The 16,701-nt window shown below is 44.9% G+C and overlaps 1 protein-coding gene across 5 annotated transcripts in view; it reads right to left on the bottom strand.

The window, feature by feature from the left end:
* Positions 1-1,710: 1,710 nt before the first annotated feature.
* Positions 1,711-16,701, bottom strand: part of ABCC12 (ATP binding cassette subfamily C member 12) — a 93,963-nt gene continuing 78,972 nt past the window's right edge. For 3 of the 5 annotated variants that reach the window (XM_036124326.2, XM_078062373.1, XM_078062374.1), the window contains 8 exons: positions 13,976-14,162; positions 9,529-9,618; positions 7,045-7,234; positions 6,386-6,545; positions 5,280-5,358; positions 4,141-4,254; positions 2,478-2,642; positions 1,711-2,373 (listed from right to left, as the gene is read on the bottom strand). In XM_036124326.2, coding sequence (XP_035980219.1) covers positions 2,281-2,373; positions 2,478-2,642; positions 4,141-4,254; positions 5,280-5,358; positions 6,386-6,545; positions 7,045-7,234; positions 9,529-9,618; positions 13,976-14,162 — 1,078 coding nt within the window. In that variant the 3' untranslated portion in view covers positions 1,711-2,280. The remainder of the gene's footprint in view (positions 2,374-2,477; positions 2,643-4,140; positions 4,255-5,279; positions 5,359-6,385; positions 6,546-7,044; positions 7,235-9,528; positions 9,619-13,975; positions 14,163-16,701) is intronic. The other 2 variants (XM_078062376.1, XM_078062375.1) reach the window with 1 other exon arrangement.

Genomic DNA, 16,701 nt, shown 5'->3' with positions numbered 1-16,701 from the left:
AATTCCCCCAGATCACACAGCTACCCAGTGGCAAAACCAAGACCCAAATTCAGGCTGTGGTAGGTTGTAGTGTTATTCAAAATACCTGCTCCCCCTCCCAAGAGGTGGATTATATAGCTTCCTGCAGGGACAAATTCCACCATGTGTTTGTGGTTCCCCTCCTTACTGTTGAGCTCAGGAGTGGCCATGTGACTTGCTTTGCCAGTGGGACATGGGTGAAATGGCACGTGTCACTTCTGATTGTCATGCGTGTCTGCCCTCTGCCACAAAACTGGTGATGTGCTAGGCAGAGGCTGCCCTGCCAGCCTGGACCACAGAGTGAAGAGGATAAAAAGCACAGGCACAGCTGACCGGGATGGACATGTCACACAAATCGGGAATATACCCCTGAGATCTGGGGCTGTTTGTTACCACAGCACAACTGAGTCTATGCTGACAAATACATGGGCTGTACAACACTAAACGCTGGGCTCCTTCTCACTTGGAGAATCTCAGGTTCCAGGCAGTATTCAATGGACTGAAGAACACACATTTTGGAGTCAGCCTGCCTGGGTTGAGATTTCACTAGCTGTGACATTGGTCATGTTACTCTCTGGCCCTCAGTTTCTTCATCTGCAATATAACACTGGTGCCTACCCCCTGGGGATATGGTGAGGATTCAATAACTAATCCTGTGTTTTGAGGACTCTGGCTAAATGTTGGTTACTATTATTCAGCATAGTCTCTCCCTGGGGACAGTTCAGCAACAGTAAGTTGTGGGTGGTGGGGGGCTCACTAAGACTACTTCGTGTCATTACACATGAAAACAACAGCCATCCTTCCAGAAGTCACTCTCCCCGGTGTGCAGTGCTGACAGTCATCACTGTCCCTGCTACAGGCCGAGGGGAAGGGACATGAGAGGCTGTTGCAGAGGGGTTAGGAGCAGGGCTCCTAGGGTCAAGCCTGATTAGGGTTCAAATGCTATCTCTGTCTCTCCTTTCTGTGCATCTGTAGCTAAGTTATTAACCTCACACACTCATGCTACTCATTCTTGAGTGCTCATGTGTGCCAGGCATGTTTGGAAGGATGGGGAGAGGTATGTGACTAAGACTAAGAAGGGGAGGTGTATAGGAGATATCAAACAGAAGCTTTGTTGGCCATGGCTGCCCTTTGCCACATCTAGAGCTCAGCCTGGGGGCTGGGAGGTGAGTCCAGAAAACCTCACCAAAACATCACTGGGAAATTCAAAGGTAAAAGAAGACAAAGAATCAGACTGTGGGTGTGCCCTTGGCAAACACTGCACAAGAACCCTTTGGATCTTTTTTCTTTTCTTTTTTCCTCTTTTCTCTTTTCTTTTTTCTTTTCCTTTCCTTTCCTTTCCTATTTTCTTCCAAATGTTACCATGAATTAACAGCACTCACTGCAGGCTACTGGAAACATATCTTTTCTGTTTCTGACATAGCATACCTTAAAGTTGGAAAGGAAGCCTTTTATTTGGGGATGCTGTGGGGGTTTATTACTGAGTCTACCCAGAAAGCAATTAGGGTCTGTGAGAGGAAGTAGTACAGAAGGTGGAAGATCTTCAGTAAAATAATTGCAAGGCAACATTTCAGGGTAGTTTAATTTCCTACTGCATTTTAGTGACCAATATAGAAGATATAAAAATGTCATTTATAGAGAAACTCCAACCTTTTGTTTTCCTCGTTATTCTAATAGATCAAATGGAACATATAATATGATTTTTTTTTAAATTTTTCACCAAACACTGTAATCAATCTTTCATGCTACAGATCTGTGTAGTTACTGCTTGTCACACACTCAAAATAGATATGAATAGGACTTCAACAGAAAGGAAACTCCGCTCTTTTCCCTTCTGGTAACAAGGCAGGAAACTTTACAAATTCCGTCCTTAGGCATTTTCCCATTCCGTTTGATCAGGTTTAACTGAAAGTTACAATGTTTCCAATCTCAAGCACTGAGGTGGTATTGATGGAGACACATTGATGGGGACCTTGGGGTTTTAGGAGGTGAGGGGCGGTTTTTTAATCCATTAGTTTCTTCTGCGTCAGTTCACCACCCAGAACCAACCCCAAGCCTGCCAGGTGAGGTCGGGAGGCATGGGCTGGGTAAGGCAGGACAGCAACCTCCGCCCTAGCTCAACTTATGTGTCAGGGATGGAAGGGACAATGGGCCAGGGCTGCCTGCGGAAATGGCAGGCCCTTCTCCTGCAGGCTCCTCCAACTCATCTGAAGCATCCTCCTCCTCCTCTAAAATCAGCTGATGTGGCCCCATCAGGGACCTCTACAGTCGAACTTTGTTTTCTGCGGCTAGTAACATTGCAAATGCAGAATCTGGCTTCTCAGCAAGGACTTCAGGCTTGTCAAACTCGACCACCTGAAAGTCAGAGAAAAAGAGCTGAAATTGGCAGAAAAGATCCACTCACCTAGAGTCCAAACCACTGAAGCTTCTGGGGAGGTTACGCCAACAACTTCCTGTACCTTTCCATTTTCCATGACCAGAACGAGGTCGCAGTTGAGAACCGTGTTGAGGCGGTGGGCAATGGTCAATACCGTGCAGCCTTTGAAGGCATCTTTGATGGTGCTCTGAACAAGGGTGTCGGTCTTGGAGTCCATGGAGGCGGTGGCTTCATCAAGGAGAATGATCTGTTGAGGAAGGCACATCGTAAAAGTCGCACTAAGCCAAGACTGCAGCTGAGGGAAACTCACGGTCTTAGCTCTACTTATTAAAAAAAGAAGAAGAAGGGCTGAAAAGTCATGAGCTAAGTGTCCATCTCAAAAGGTTAGAAAAATAAGAGCAAAGTAAAAGCCAGTTCACACCTCCTCCATCTCCTTCAGAGGGACTGACTGAAAGAATAAGGTGATATATGACTTACGTCTCTTTTTAAGTTGTTTATTCTAATCTTACAACCTGGTAGGAGGGTTTATCTACCATGCTAACATGAATCAGCATGAGCTATAATAATGTATTTGTTTCTGATCGCAGCTATAACAAATTAGCACAAACTCAAGAGGCTTAAAAACAACACAAAGTTAGTGTCTTGCAGAGCTGGAAGTCAGAAGTCCTAAAGTCAAGTTTTGCCAGGGCTGCATTATTTTTGCAGGCTCTAGGGAGAAACTGTTCCCTTGCCTGTACCAGCTGCTCTGGCCTGTGTTCCTTGGCTCGTACTACCTTCCTAGCATTGCTCTAATGTATACTTCCATCGGTCACATCTCCTCTTCTCTTTCTGACTCTCCTGCCTCCCTCTTAGACAGATCTGCATGACTATACTAGGCCCACCCAGGTAATCCAGGAAAATCTCCCACCTCAAAATCCTTGGCTTAATCACATCTGCAAGGCTATCAGTACGTGGACATCTTTGGAGGGGGAGGGCACAGTTCTGCTGACCACAGTGCTGGTTTGCAAGTCAGAGGGCTCGAGCTCAGCTCTAGCTGGCTTGACCGTGGTTAAATTATTTAACTTCCCCAAGACTCCATGTCCTCATCTGTAAAAGGGGGTTATACCTTCTTCGGGGCATGAAACACAAAGACAACACAGCACACAAACCACTTAGCAGCGTATAGTGCCTCAGTCAGGATGGAATGCATGCTGGGGCTGGCTCCCTCCCTGCCATTAGGACATCTACACAACATACACGATGGGTTACACTTTGATCAGGGTTCAGAGAATGGGATTTCTAAAGCAACTGCAACCCGTTCCTTGAAATCAGTAGCCAAGGATGACTAAGTCACTAAGAAAAATGAGTATAAATTTTACAATTCTCATTTCTTAGCATTCTGAAGGTGTTCTTTAACATCCTGGGTGTTGTTTATCAGGCCTCAGGATTGTTCAGGGACAAGGCAAAAAAAAAAGTCAAGAGGCAGATTTCTTATACTCAAACCACTTAGGAGGACAGAGAGAATACCTAAGCAAGGCTTCCCAGGGGGAGGCCCAGGGGAGGCAGGTGCTATTGCTGTAAATGGCTGTTATTTTTCAATTTTTACCCCTTACAACTTTGTCTTAAAAGAAAGTGATCGGTTTTTAAATGGCTCAATTGTTCTCTCTTTGGTGAAAGACAAACGCGTGGCTCTACCTCCTGGATTGAGTGGCGCTGCGGGAAATATCCAAAATTTGACCAATCCATTTTCCGTGCTGTTTCCTTACTTTTGAATTACGGAGAAGCGCTCGGGCCATACAAAGCAGCTGACGTTCCCCTACTGAGAAGTTTTCTCCATTTTCTGTGACTTCTGCCTGTAATTTTTCCGGGAGTTTCATTATCTATAAAACATAGAAAATGTCACATTTATGCTGATGATCTATAAAATTGTCCTGCATCGTCTATATTGATTGTCCCCTTCTCATGCATTCATCAGCTGGCTTTATTTTACTGAGGAAAAGAAAATACAAAACAACAATCATTTCATCGCAAACAGGCACCAGGGAAAGACCAGGGAGTAGGCGGACATTAATAATTTAAAATCACAGTATGATTCATATAGCCCCGTAGACACCTTGCCAAAAGAGGACAAATGGTGCACATATGGCTCCAGACAAACACAAACGAAGCGTAAATGGCTTCCAGGGTCCCTAGTTCCCTAGACAAAATAGACATGGGATGGGAGAGTTTTCTAGTCATCAAAGAAAGGCAAGGAAGTATCTGATTTATACAGTCATAGTGGCATTGGGGCATGCTCACCTTGGTACCAAGTCTTGGTGGAAACAATCCCCTCTATGCTGCAGAGGTGGCCACGTTCACCTGCTGACCCCAGCTGCAGCTCTTATAGGACAGGACCCCATCTCACAGAAACTGGCCATATTTGCCATTCCTGGAGCATGCCATGCCCCCTCACCTTCCTGGGGCTTCTCTGTTCCCAGAAGCAAATAAGGCTATTGGCAGAGCAGAAGGATGCCCCATCTGCTCTAGAGTCAGATGCACTTGGGTTCAAGTCTCCATTCTGCCATTTACTAGCTTACACATATTTCTTCCCTGAGTCTTCATTTCTGTACCTCTAAAAATCAGGGTAGGAGTCCCAACCTCAGAGGGTTATAGTCAGGACAGGACCAAATGAGATAATGCATGCAGAGCTCTTGACTGGACCATTGCAGAGGCCTAATACATATTATCTATTGTTGCTTTAAACAATAGAGAGTAAATAAGGATCACATTCTACTGACATATGTGATGCCAACAAATAAGCCTGGCCAAATGCTGGCCCAGCGCTTGTCCAATTCAAACCTGGGCCAGGTATTTGGGGCCCTGGTGCTGAGAAACAGGTTCATCCTGGACAGCCCCAGAGACCTACTGTGTCTCTCATGAATGTCCTCTCCAGAACCTGCCAGATCATCTCATCTGAGTGGTTCTCAAAGGGATCCAAGTTGTACCTGCAATAAAGGAAAGAGCAGGGAGCTGGATTTCTGAGGAAGACAGGATGGGGGGAGCATGTTTTCTGCAGCCTGTGGGAGAGAGTAAGAGGTGGTGTGTGATGACTCCTTTGCCTCCAAAAGTAGTGCTTAGCCCAGGACAATGGTCCGTAAAATAACCAACCTCAGACCAAGAGAGCAAGAACCCACAGCTCTGTGATGGGGCAGAGACCACCAAGGCAGAAGAGATAGCACTGAGCAAGGCACTCAGGAAGACACATTTGTCCTCACAATGGCCGTTTACGGCAGAATGCATTTGGCCCTCTGCAAATTCTTGGTGGAGGTGAAGGGGTGGGATTCACTCTGCCATTGCATTCACTCCACCTTCAGAAGCAAGAGGTATAGCTGCAGCTCCCAGGCCCTTGCCCAGAGTGGGTATCCCACTTGCAGGGTGTGAGTCTAGTATACAGCCTACTACTTGATCTGGTGCTCCATGGGAGAAATATTCCTCTCATCAGAGGGGCAGCCATTGTGCTGGACTAAATGAGAAACTGGCTTTCTCCTTGTCCCTTAACATCAGATCTTGAGTCCTAAAAGTTGCAACCCTACCATTCTTATACTTGAACAACTTCTGTTCACTCCTCAGTGGGAATAAATTGATGCACTGTCCTATGGACGGCTATATACACAGGGAAACCACTTATTTTATTTCGCAAAATGGGCTCTTCTGAGAGTGGCCATTGGTAAACATGATAGGATGCTGAGACACAGGCATAAACCGGGGCTCTCCAGGACCAACTGGGAGATCTGCTTACCCTATGTGTAAGCATCTCGCTTATTGGTGATGTAGCTCATAAGATACAGGTAATGTTCAGGGCCCTAGTCCTTGGCTCCTCCCAAGGTTTCACTGAAGAGCAGGTACTTGCAGTGCTCGTGAGCACCTCAGGATGCTGCTTCTCTTATCCCCACTGTGGGCACTTCACCAAGCTCCTGGCTGGTCTGATTTTACCATCCAAAAAATAGATGCATGACGATCAAAAACAGCTACCTTACTGTACCTACAAACAGGACAGGATCCTGAGGGATCACAGTCAGCTTGGTTCTGAGGTCTTCCAAACCAATCGTGCAGATATCCACCTCATCAATGAAGATCGTACCACCGGCTGGCTCCACTAGACGAAACAAGGCCATTCCCAATGATGACTTTCCTGGGAACAATAAAAGCAAGAACAGCAAATCAAACATCAGTTTGCACTTCCATCATATCCAAGTATCTCATCAAGGGAATTTCTAATGCAGTGAAATGTCTCCATGCAGATGACCATGCAGACAGAAAGGCCTCACTCTGTGCAGGTAATCCACTGCCCTAACGCGGCTAACCTGCCCATCCCTGCAGGGGCTGTTAACACAAGACTCATCCTCTGGGCCTCGTTTCACCAGAATGATTCTCATTTAATTAATTCAAAAACTGATGTGTGATTGTTTCCAACTCCGTACACCCATTCAACCTGAAATCCTAATTTACAGTAAAGAGATTTGAGGGGAAAAAAACCAGCCAATCCACCACACACACACACACACTCACACACACACACACACACACACACACACACACACACACACACACCACCCTCTGGTGTGGCTTAACCAGCACACCCAGTGGAAATGCAAAGAAAACAACCTGAAAAAAGCATAGTCAGAGCTCACCAGAACCTGTTCTTCCAACAATCCCAACTGTCTGCCCACTTTGAATGACCAAGTTCAGCCCGTCAAGAACAAGGGGAGTGTTGTCTCTGTATCTCATCTGATAGTCTCTGAATGTTATCTCCCCACGGCTGGGCCAGTCATGCGGACAGGTTTCCACTCTGAGGGGGTGAGTGCACTCAGGAACACAGGTCTGAAAAGCAGAATGACCAGTGACAGGTTAATAATCATTCACTTTTCCATCCATTTAATTCATTCATTCATTCCCACAATTCTAGGTCCTCGTGTTCTTGGTGGTGAGCTAGACCAATAAATTCAGTCAAGAACTTACATTCCAGTGGGGAACTCAGATGATAAACAAGAAGTGAAATCAGAAGTGACGACAATAAAACAGAGTATTGTAACAGAATACAGAATGTGTGTGATGGAAATGGGAGGCAGAATAAAAGTAACTTAAGGGTTGAAGAAGGCATCTATGAGGATGTGGCATTCAAGCTGAGACCTGGAATGCTGCAAAAATGCCTGCTATAAGAAGATTTGGGTCCAGAGCCTTTTAGGCAGAGTGGACAGCTAGTGCAAAGGCCCCGAGCCCAGGGCAAGCTTGGTCACTTTGAGGAATAGAAAGAAAAATCATGTGGCTGGAGCTTAGTGAATAGAGAGATGGATAACTATAAGGGACAGCTCCTACTGGGCCTTGTGGGCCTGGGCAAGTGTCAGCCGTGTGACCTTGAAGCTATATGACAAATCCAGACCAAATCTTGAGACTTACAGAATTCAATCAGATATAATTTCAATATCTGCCAGAGTCATCATGGTGTTAGAAGTAAGAAGATGACAAGAAGGCAGAATGTCAGGTTCAGAGGTCTTTAAAGTGACATGGAAAAGACATTTTAGTTTCCAAAAAATCCAAGAAATGCAAAGTCTAAGTAAGGAGCAGAGCAACTTGGCTATGTTATAAGACCAACCCCTCCTCTGTAATGATGAGTCTTTGTTAGAGATAAGAAGACCCTCATGTGCCCTTGTACGGTGGTTGACCAGCCCAAATCTGTGATAGGCAACCACAATTAGCTGAGAAAATAACTGTATTCTTAGTGAATATTTTTAACCCCCAGTTGACCTAGAATTCATAACAAAAATATTTAAGAGAAGTTTGAGGCACCTGGGTGGCTCAGGCTGTTAAACGTCTGACTCTTGATTTCAGCTCAGGGTCATGAGTTCAAGCCTCACATTGAGCTCCATGCCCAATAAAATATATATATTTAAATTTATATATTTATAAATATATATATTTAAGAGAAGCAAAATTATAACAGTAATATTATCAGTTTAAGGATTCTGCATATTTGGTGTTTTAAGTATAATAATATTAGTAACATAAGGGCCTGTGATTCTAATTTAAAATGTATAATTGAATAATTTATTTAAACATGATTTTAAGTTAAAAGCTTACTGTTCATCTACAGCATTGGGATGGTTATGCAAATTTAAAGCTTACTGTATTTATAAGTGTAATTTATTAGATTTATATAACCTCTGGAAGGTTTGCTTGTTAAATCAGATAATCAAGATACTTAAGAAGGGAATAAAATGCGCTAAATTTTAAAATACAGTTTAAAATGTTTTAAAGAGATTAAGTTTGTAAATGGGGCTAAATGCTATTCAGAGTCCCTTAAAAGTGATTGCTTAACTTGTCTAGGCTTCTTTTCAAAGAATTGCAGGATTTGTAAGTTGAACATAAAAGCATTTAGAGAAGGGGCACCTGGGTGGTAGAGTCAGTTGAGCGTCCAACTCTTGGTTTCGGCTAAGGTCATGATCTTAAGGTCATGAGATCAAGCCCCGCATAGGGCTCCTTGCTCAGTGGGGAGTCTGCGTGAGATTCTCTCTCTCCTTCTTCCCTTCTTCCTCTCCTGCCCCACCCCCCGTGCTCTCTCTCTAAAATAAATAAATCTTAAAAAAAAACCTTTTAGAGAAGAGTTCAACCATTGTTTTTTTGCAATTTACAATTTCAGCCAATCAAATATTAATTTTTAGGAACTAAAGTTAGCCACTGATTTCTCTTTTTGTGTGGAGAAACTGCCCTCGAGGAAAAATGTTTTAAAAGGTGTATCTTCGGGCGCCTGGGTGGCTCAGTTGGTTAAGCAACTGCCTTCAGCTCAGGTCATGATCCTGGAGTCCCGGGATTGAGTCCCGCATCAGGCTCCCTGCTCGGCAGGGAGTCTGCTTCTCCCTCTGACCCTCCTCCCTCTCATGCTCTCTGTCTCTCATTCTCTCTCTCTCAAATAAATAAATAAAATCTTAAAAAAAAAAAAAAAAGGTGTATCTTCTTCAACCTCAAGAACTTTAGAGTAAATATGGGTTTTAAGAAGAGGGTTGTGGTCCCATTTCAGTTTTCAAAAAGATGCCTTTCACATGTCTAAAAAATCAAATGCCTACATAAGTTTTGCCAGAGTTAACTAGCCCCTCCTCTGGCATGTACAAATTTCTTACCAAAATATACTCTCTGAGCAACTCCACGGAGGTGAATTTGGCCTGGGTCTCTGTCCCTGTGCGCACGCACACTTGGAGCAGTCCACTTAGCTATTGTAGAGAAGCAAGCAGCTGGGTTAGAACCCTTTCCTCCCTTGGATTCCACTGTCCCACTTTCAGGGGAAGCCCTTGTGAAGTACCGTTCCCCAGTCTCACTCAAGGCCACACAAAGAGTAGGCCTGCATTCCCAGCCAAGTGCTTAGAAGTGAAGATACTGGGGTGTTTTGCCTTTAAACATTTCCTGTGCATTTAGAAACAAATGGGTAATGACATTTTCCCTGGCACTCCAGATGGCAAGTACCATCCCACCACAGTATCACTTGATCACTCTTAGTCTGAGCGACAGGAAGATGCTGATGAGCTGGAATCTCCCAGGGCCACAGAACTGCTGGGTATCCCCCCACCTTGCTGCCATCTGGTGGGGTCCTGTACCTCTATGCCCTCCCTGCTTTAACCTATCCACAACCAAACAGCAATTGAAATCCAATCACCACAGATCATCAGAGTAGAAGAAAACCATTAAGCCCGTCTGTTTGCTTCAGACATGAGAAAATCTAGGCTCAGAGTGGGGAATGTGGCTTGTTAAGGTTACCCACCTCAGGCCAGGATCCCCCAGAAGCCAACTCTGAAATTTGAGTATAAGCAGTATATTAGGGCAGATTGAATGGTGGTCCCCCTAAAAGGTATGTTTGCACCCAAATCCCTGAGACCTGTGAATGTTACCTCATTTGAAAAAATGATCTTTGCAAGTGTAATTAAGGATCTTGAGATCATCCTGGATTAGATGGACCTAAATCCAATGACAAGTGTCCTTCCAAGAGACAGAGGAAGAGAAGACACAAAAGAGAAGAAGATGCGAAGGCAGAGGCAAAGATTGAAATGATGCAGCTACAAGCCAAGGAATGCCCAGGAATGCCAAGAGCCACCAGAAGCTGGGAGGGACAAGGAATGGACTGTCCTCTAGAGCATTCAGAGGGCACAAGGTCCTGTCTACACCTTTGGGACTTCCGACCTCTAAAACTGTGAGAGAATAAATTTCTCTGGTTTTAAGCCACTAACTTATGGTAATTGGTTACAGCAGCCCTAGGAAACTAATCCAGGAGGTGGACCCTAAAAGTACCAGTAGGAGCTGGGAGAAGTGGGGCACAGAAGAGACGGTAAGTCACAAGAGGTTTAGTTGTGGGCAACTGAAACTTGATCCCACTGGAAGCTCTGGGACACTGCATGGAACACACTTGAGTTGTCCTGAGGAAGCTGGGCTACATCTCCACTGACCCCCTTCAATCATTGCTGGGCCACTTCCAGCTGGGGGAACTCCCCACACCTGTAGGCTGCTCTGGGCTTGGACTGATCACCTTCCTTTAGCAGCAGGATGCCAACTGACCTGCGCTGGAAGGTTGGTGCACCAACAGCACCTGTCTCAGTTGCAAGGTGGGCTAGTGGGCTCGAGGCAGGACCAGGTCTTCTTTCTCTAGGTGAGCAGTGACTGTGGGCCAGGTACTGCTGGAGGGTCCTGGTTTTCCAGGGCTGAATATGAAGAACAAAACCCCTGCTCTCATGAGGCTAATGTTCTAGTAGGCTGGCAGGAGAAGACAGGGGTAATTTCAAGAAATGGTGAGAATGCCAGTAAAACAGGATGACGTGAAAGTGGGCCAGGTTTGGGGGTGGGGTTGCCTCAGTTAGGGAAGTTAAGGAACTGTGTGAGTGGAGGCATTTACAGTAAGAAGTCCATGAGGTAAATTCAAGGTTTGGGTAGCTCTGAGTAGCAGCAAGTGGCCTTAACAGGAAGGAGGCAGTGTGGCCCAAGCAGGTGAATGAGGGGAGGAGTGGTATAGGTCCAGACCCTTTTCAGGGTTCCCTTGCTGCTTCCCGGCTTAACACGTGTCACTGGCTTTCCATTTCTCTTAGAGAATGGCTCTTGACCTGGGTAATTATGCCCTTCAGGAGACATTTAGCAATGTCTAGGGATACTTTTGGTTGTCACAGCCTTGGAGGAGGGAGGTTCTACTAGGATTTCCTGGTTAGAGATTAAGGAGGCTAACATCCCACAACACATAGGATAGCCTCTCACAAAGAGGATCATCCAGCCCAAATGTCCATAGTGCTTCAGTTGAGAACTCTTTCTTAGAATATAAGCAACTCCCCTGCCATGGGTGACAAAGCCCTGCAGAGTCTATCCCTGCCAATGCCTCAGACCTTATTTTCTACCAATCTGGTCAAACTATATGACCTTCTGAGTTCCTCAAATGCACCAAGCTCCTGCTTATCCCAAACCTTGCCCTGGCCCCTCAGCCTGAAGCATTCTGCCTTCTATCTTCTCTGGTTCTTTGTCATTCATGTATCAGTTTGGAAGTCACCTCCTGGCAGAGGTCTCCTCTGACTATAGGATCTAATGTTGCTTCCCCACTGACAGTCACATTCCCTGTTTTATTATCTTCATAACACTTAAACAATTTCCAAAGTCTTCTCATTGATTTACTTGGGCACTTATTTATTCCATCCCATGTTATATCTCTTTTTATCCCATGGAGTATAAGCTCCGTAAGGGCAGAGACCTGTCCAGCTTGTTCATTGCTGAATCCACAGCACCTCCCAGAGTTCCTGGCTCATGGTAGGTACTCAGTGGCTATCTAGTCAGTGAATGAATGAACCCTGCCCTTGAGAAGGGCTTATACGTTTTGTTAAATTCAAGGGTATCAGCCCCTCAAGGCTCTGGGCAGCCCTCCACAAGTTTAGAACTCCCCTGTCAGCACAGTGCTGGCCCCAGTAAGTGCTCATTCTCCTCCATGATGTTATGTGATGTCACTTTACATTCACTTTCTGCTCTGTGGGACTTCACACATCTAGGGAGTCTCATCTGTTCTCAAGGGAAACTCTGTCATTTGGATTCTGTGTTCTCCAAAGAGGGCTAATGCTCAACAAAGCCATAAAGCCAGCTAGAGAAGTGTTCCCCTAGATCTCAGTGTGTTCAAATTCTCTAGCCTCACAGCAATGTTTGAAAATAATCTTATGGAAAGCTGATGATACCCCCAAAAAGCACAACCTCAGTTGAGGAAAGCTGTTTCTCTTGGACCAAGTATGGGAATCTATTCAATATCATCTGCTTTCTATCTTACTAGGCAACAACAAATAAAAACATCCATCAATTAGGGAAGCTGCCTACCCAAGAAAAATTCATTTTTTCCCACTTAAGATAAAGACCTGAGAATATATTTTTGTTCCTTCCCCTTCCCAAAATGCCATTAAAATGATATCAGAGAGATTTTCAAAAAGGAATAGACCTTTAAGGGCAAGGGGGTTGGGAAGAGATATCTGAATGAAAGAGTCACAGATTTCTGGAAGATGGAAAAGGGAAGAAAAGCCTTTTGACAGAATGGAGGCAGAATGTCCTGCAGGGGCTTACTATCTAGCAGAACTCAGTTCTATCTAGCAGAACTCAGACAGGCTCTGGGTGTGAGAAGGAGCCACAGAGAGACTGATTTGATTGGTAGTCTGTCTATAGACCAATCTATTCCCCTCCCCTCATCTTTCTCCCAACCAGAGGTAGCTGGACACTTTATCCCCTAGACAACACGCACACCAAGATTCACACTCAGATGGGTATCAGACCCAAATGACATGGGTTCAAAGCATAGCTCTCACACATGACAGGTGTGTGATGTTGGACAAGTCTTTCTGAGCCTCAGTATTCTCATCTGTAAAATGAGGACTATGGCAGTACCTGACTCATAGGGTTGTTATGGGAATAAATGAATTAATTTACATACAAGACTTACAACAGTACCCAAAATGGCATGTGTTTCCTGATTATTATTATTATTCTCTATTCCTATTATTTCCCTATTACTGTTACTTTCCAAAAGAAAAAACACCAAAGCAACCAAAATGAGAAGTCAGTATTATTTGTCATGGACATCACGGTTGTCTCTCCAGCATTCTTTTCCTGCTCTCTATTGTGGGACAGCTGTGTGACTTGGGGGTCAGATGGGGTATGAATCCTAAGCCAATCATCCTAATTCTATTGGCCTAAGCCAATCATCACAACTCTATCCAGGCACTAATTCTGGGATGCCCAAATTAATCCAGTAAGAGTAAAGCTCAGGGCTTTTGCTCAGTGGCTAGGGTAGGAAAAGCTCTGTTTCTCCTTCCTTCCTGTTACAGCCCTCAGAGACTGTCAGTCACCATTGTACAACCATGAAGGAAGTCATCACAGAATAAGGACAAAGCCAGGGGCTATGATCCAACTGTTCCTGAAGCCCACATAACCGCCAGGCCTTTTAATGATGTAAGCCAGTAAGTTCTTTATTCTTTGAACCCATTTGGGTTGGATCTTCTATTACATCCATCCTCCTTGATATGCCCTATGCCAGAGCCTCCAGGCCAAGCCTAACCTTACACGAGGTGTTACCTGGATGATGTAAGACAAAGACAAGCCTTTGGATGAAGCACTAATTGAGGAGAAGCTCAGGGTCACCAACAAGGCCACAATGAAGGTAACGATGTTCATGAGGACGTCCATTCTTAGAGCAAACCACCTGAGAGCACAGTTAAAGTATAGGAGGTGGCTCGAGTTTTCATCATTTAGCATCTTAAACCTAAAATTAAAAGATCAGACAAAACAGGAGATCAGGTGTGCTTCCAAAACTTAGGGTTGGGGCTACTGGAAAATTAAGGCAAGGGGAATTTTTAACCAAGGGCTAATGCACTTTACATAGGAATCCCTTACAAAGATAGGAAAATATCCATACTCTAAAATCTGCTGCCATAGGTATCTTTGATTTGCACATATCCCATGTGACAGTATTGTGCTGAGTGGGTTCTTTCTCTTTCCCAGAACTGGCAACTAGAACTCACAGCTGAGAACAAAAGGTGCTCAGTATCTCATGCTCTACAATCAAAAGATCCCTATTTTGGAGTCAGCCACTCCCTACAAAGGCCTTGTGGAATTGATAGTTGGCCCCCTTGATCCATAAAAGGAGGGAGGGCTGGTTTGTGGAGGAGGTTGCCTTTAGGGAGAATCAATGTTTATGACGGTAAAATAAGGGAAAGGAGGATGCTTGCTTCCCTCCTCAAATCAGAGAAAGAAGATTCACGGCAATTGCTTATAAAGCTGGGGGTCTCCTTTAGAAGAAAAAGCCGACATCTTGTACCCCTGCTGTGTATTCACTGAGCCAAAGAGGAGAAGGGCACAGGGTAGAGGGACAGAGCGATGACAACACCAAGGTTGAGGGCAAGACCCGCCCCTAGAGTTGCTCATTCCCCAGATGTGTGGAAGACAGATCCTGCCCATTCCTGCTGTTGCTACAGTTTGGGGGTGCAAAGAAGTGACTTTTGGTGCTGCAGTCTTAATGCAGTATTCTTCCGCATGAGGCAAAGAGGCCCTGCATCAAAGGAATGCAGTGTGAGACTGCCCAGGAAGAGCTCTCTGGAAGACCCAGGCAGGTCTTGCCCATCAGCAATGCCCAGCAGAGCTGCTAGGGATTTGGTCCTGTTGGAGCCCCCACCTTGCCACACCAGATCACCACAATTTGCTGGACTAGCAGAAATGAGCAGCAGGAAGGAAAGAATGGCCCGAGGATGTGTCCTCCCCCACTCCATTCCCCTGCACCAGCTTCAGGGAACCAGGCTCAGAGAAAAGGGGGAGGATGTTTAAAAGAATAGATCAGGGGTTTCCCAGCAGCACACCTGCCCCCCATCCTGCACAGCTCATACACAAAGCACCGTGTTACTACTCCAAGCCTCTGGGTATGTTAGGGAGGGAATACAGTGGACCCTTGAACAACACAGGTTTGAACTGCATGGGTCTACCTATGCATGGATTTTTTTCAATAAATACAATGTGGTACTGTAAATGTATTTTCTCTTCCTTATGATTTTCTTAATAACACTTTCTTTAGCTTACTTTATTGTAAGATTACAGTATGTAATACATACAATCTATGAAATATGTTGTTAATTGACTGTTTATGTCATCAGGAAGGCTTCCAGTCAATAGTAGGTTATTAGTAGTTAAGTTTGGGGGGAGTCAAAAGTTAGATGCAAATTTTCAACTGTGTGGGGGGTTGATGCTCCCAAACCTGCATGGTTCGAGGGTCAACTGTACATTCAAGATGGAAATTTTAGCTGAGCTGAACCATTAACCACAAGAGACATCAGGTCAACTGCCACTGAAGGTTCCCCTGATCTATTGGGAAAGGGGCTTCATCAGAACAACTGGTAGAAATTATTGCGAAAAAACGAAAACCTTTCAATGTTTAAACCCCTAAAGAGTTAAGATTCCTCCACTGCTACAATCACAATCATCCTCAGGCATTGCTGTTCCATCTTGTTCCAGAACTCCTCAAAAGACTGTCTGGAAGCACCTCTGACCAGCCGTGCTGGGGCCTGTAACACCCTCCCCCTTCTGTTTCCACCCTAACTTATTTTCCCCAGAGCTTAGTTAAAATATTCTTCCAAACACCGTGGTGTTTCTATCCTTTAGCTTATAAAGCCTACAAATGCAGCTGACGGTTTAAGTGACTTAGAAGTCATGTGTGGTCCTATCTGTGTGGTTGGTTAGACTGCACAGGAACAAAAGAAACAGATTGGAATTTGACCTCAAGGCTCTGTTCAGTCCTGTGGCATTTTTGTCTGGTGACAAAAGCAATACATGTCAGAAGCCCAAGCCCTCTGGAAAGTCCACGGCAGGAAAGAAAGTATTAAAAGAAGGGGACCAAGGACCCCATCAATCATGTAGGACTCAGCTGTCCCATAGAATTTCCCTGAAAACCTTGGATGAGAATCTGCAGGAAGACAAAGCTTGTATCTGTTTTGTTTGTCCTGAGTAAGTCAATGAATGACTCCATGGACAGGAGCCTTTCCTCATGACCAGGACATGGGAAGGTCCATGTGTGATGCAGGACTCTTGACAGATGACATGCAGGTTAAACTAGGAACAGCACAGCCACTGATTGAACTAAAGGCAAGCTGGCATGCCGAGTCTACACTGAAATCCTAGGTAGCGAAGTATGGGAAGAGAGAGAGAGAGAATTAGACCCAAACTTGGAGTGTGTGTTAGGTTTTTTTTTTTTAAGATTTTATTTATTTATTTGACACAGAGAGAGAGCACACAAGCAGGCAGAGCAGCAGGCAGAG

The sequence above is a fragment of the Halichoerus grypus genome, chromosome 15, assembly GCF_964656455.1.
Source record: "Halichoerus grypus chromosome 15, mHalGry1.hap1.1, whole genome shotgun sequence".
Taxonomy (NCBI): domain Eukaryota; kingdom Metazoa; phylum Chordata; class Mammalia; order Carnivora; family Phocidae; genus Halichoerus; species Halichoerus grypus.
The sequence above is the reverse complement of the archived record's forward strand: the minus strand, read 5'-3'. Positions and strand labels throughout refer to the sequence as shown.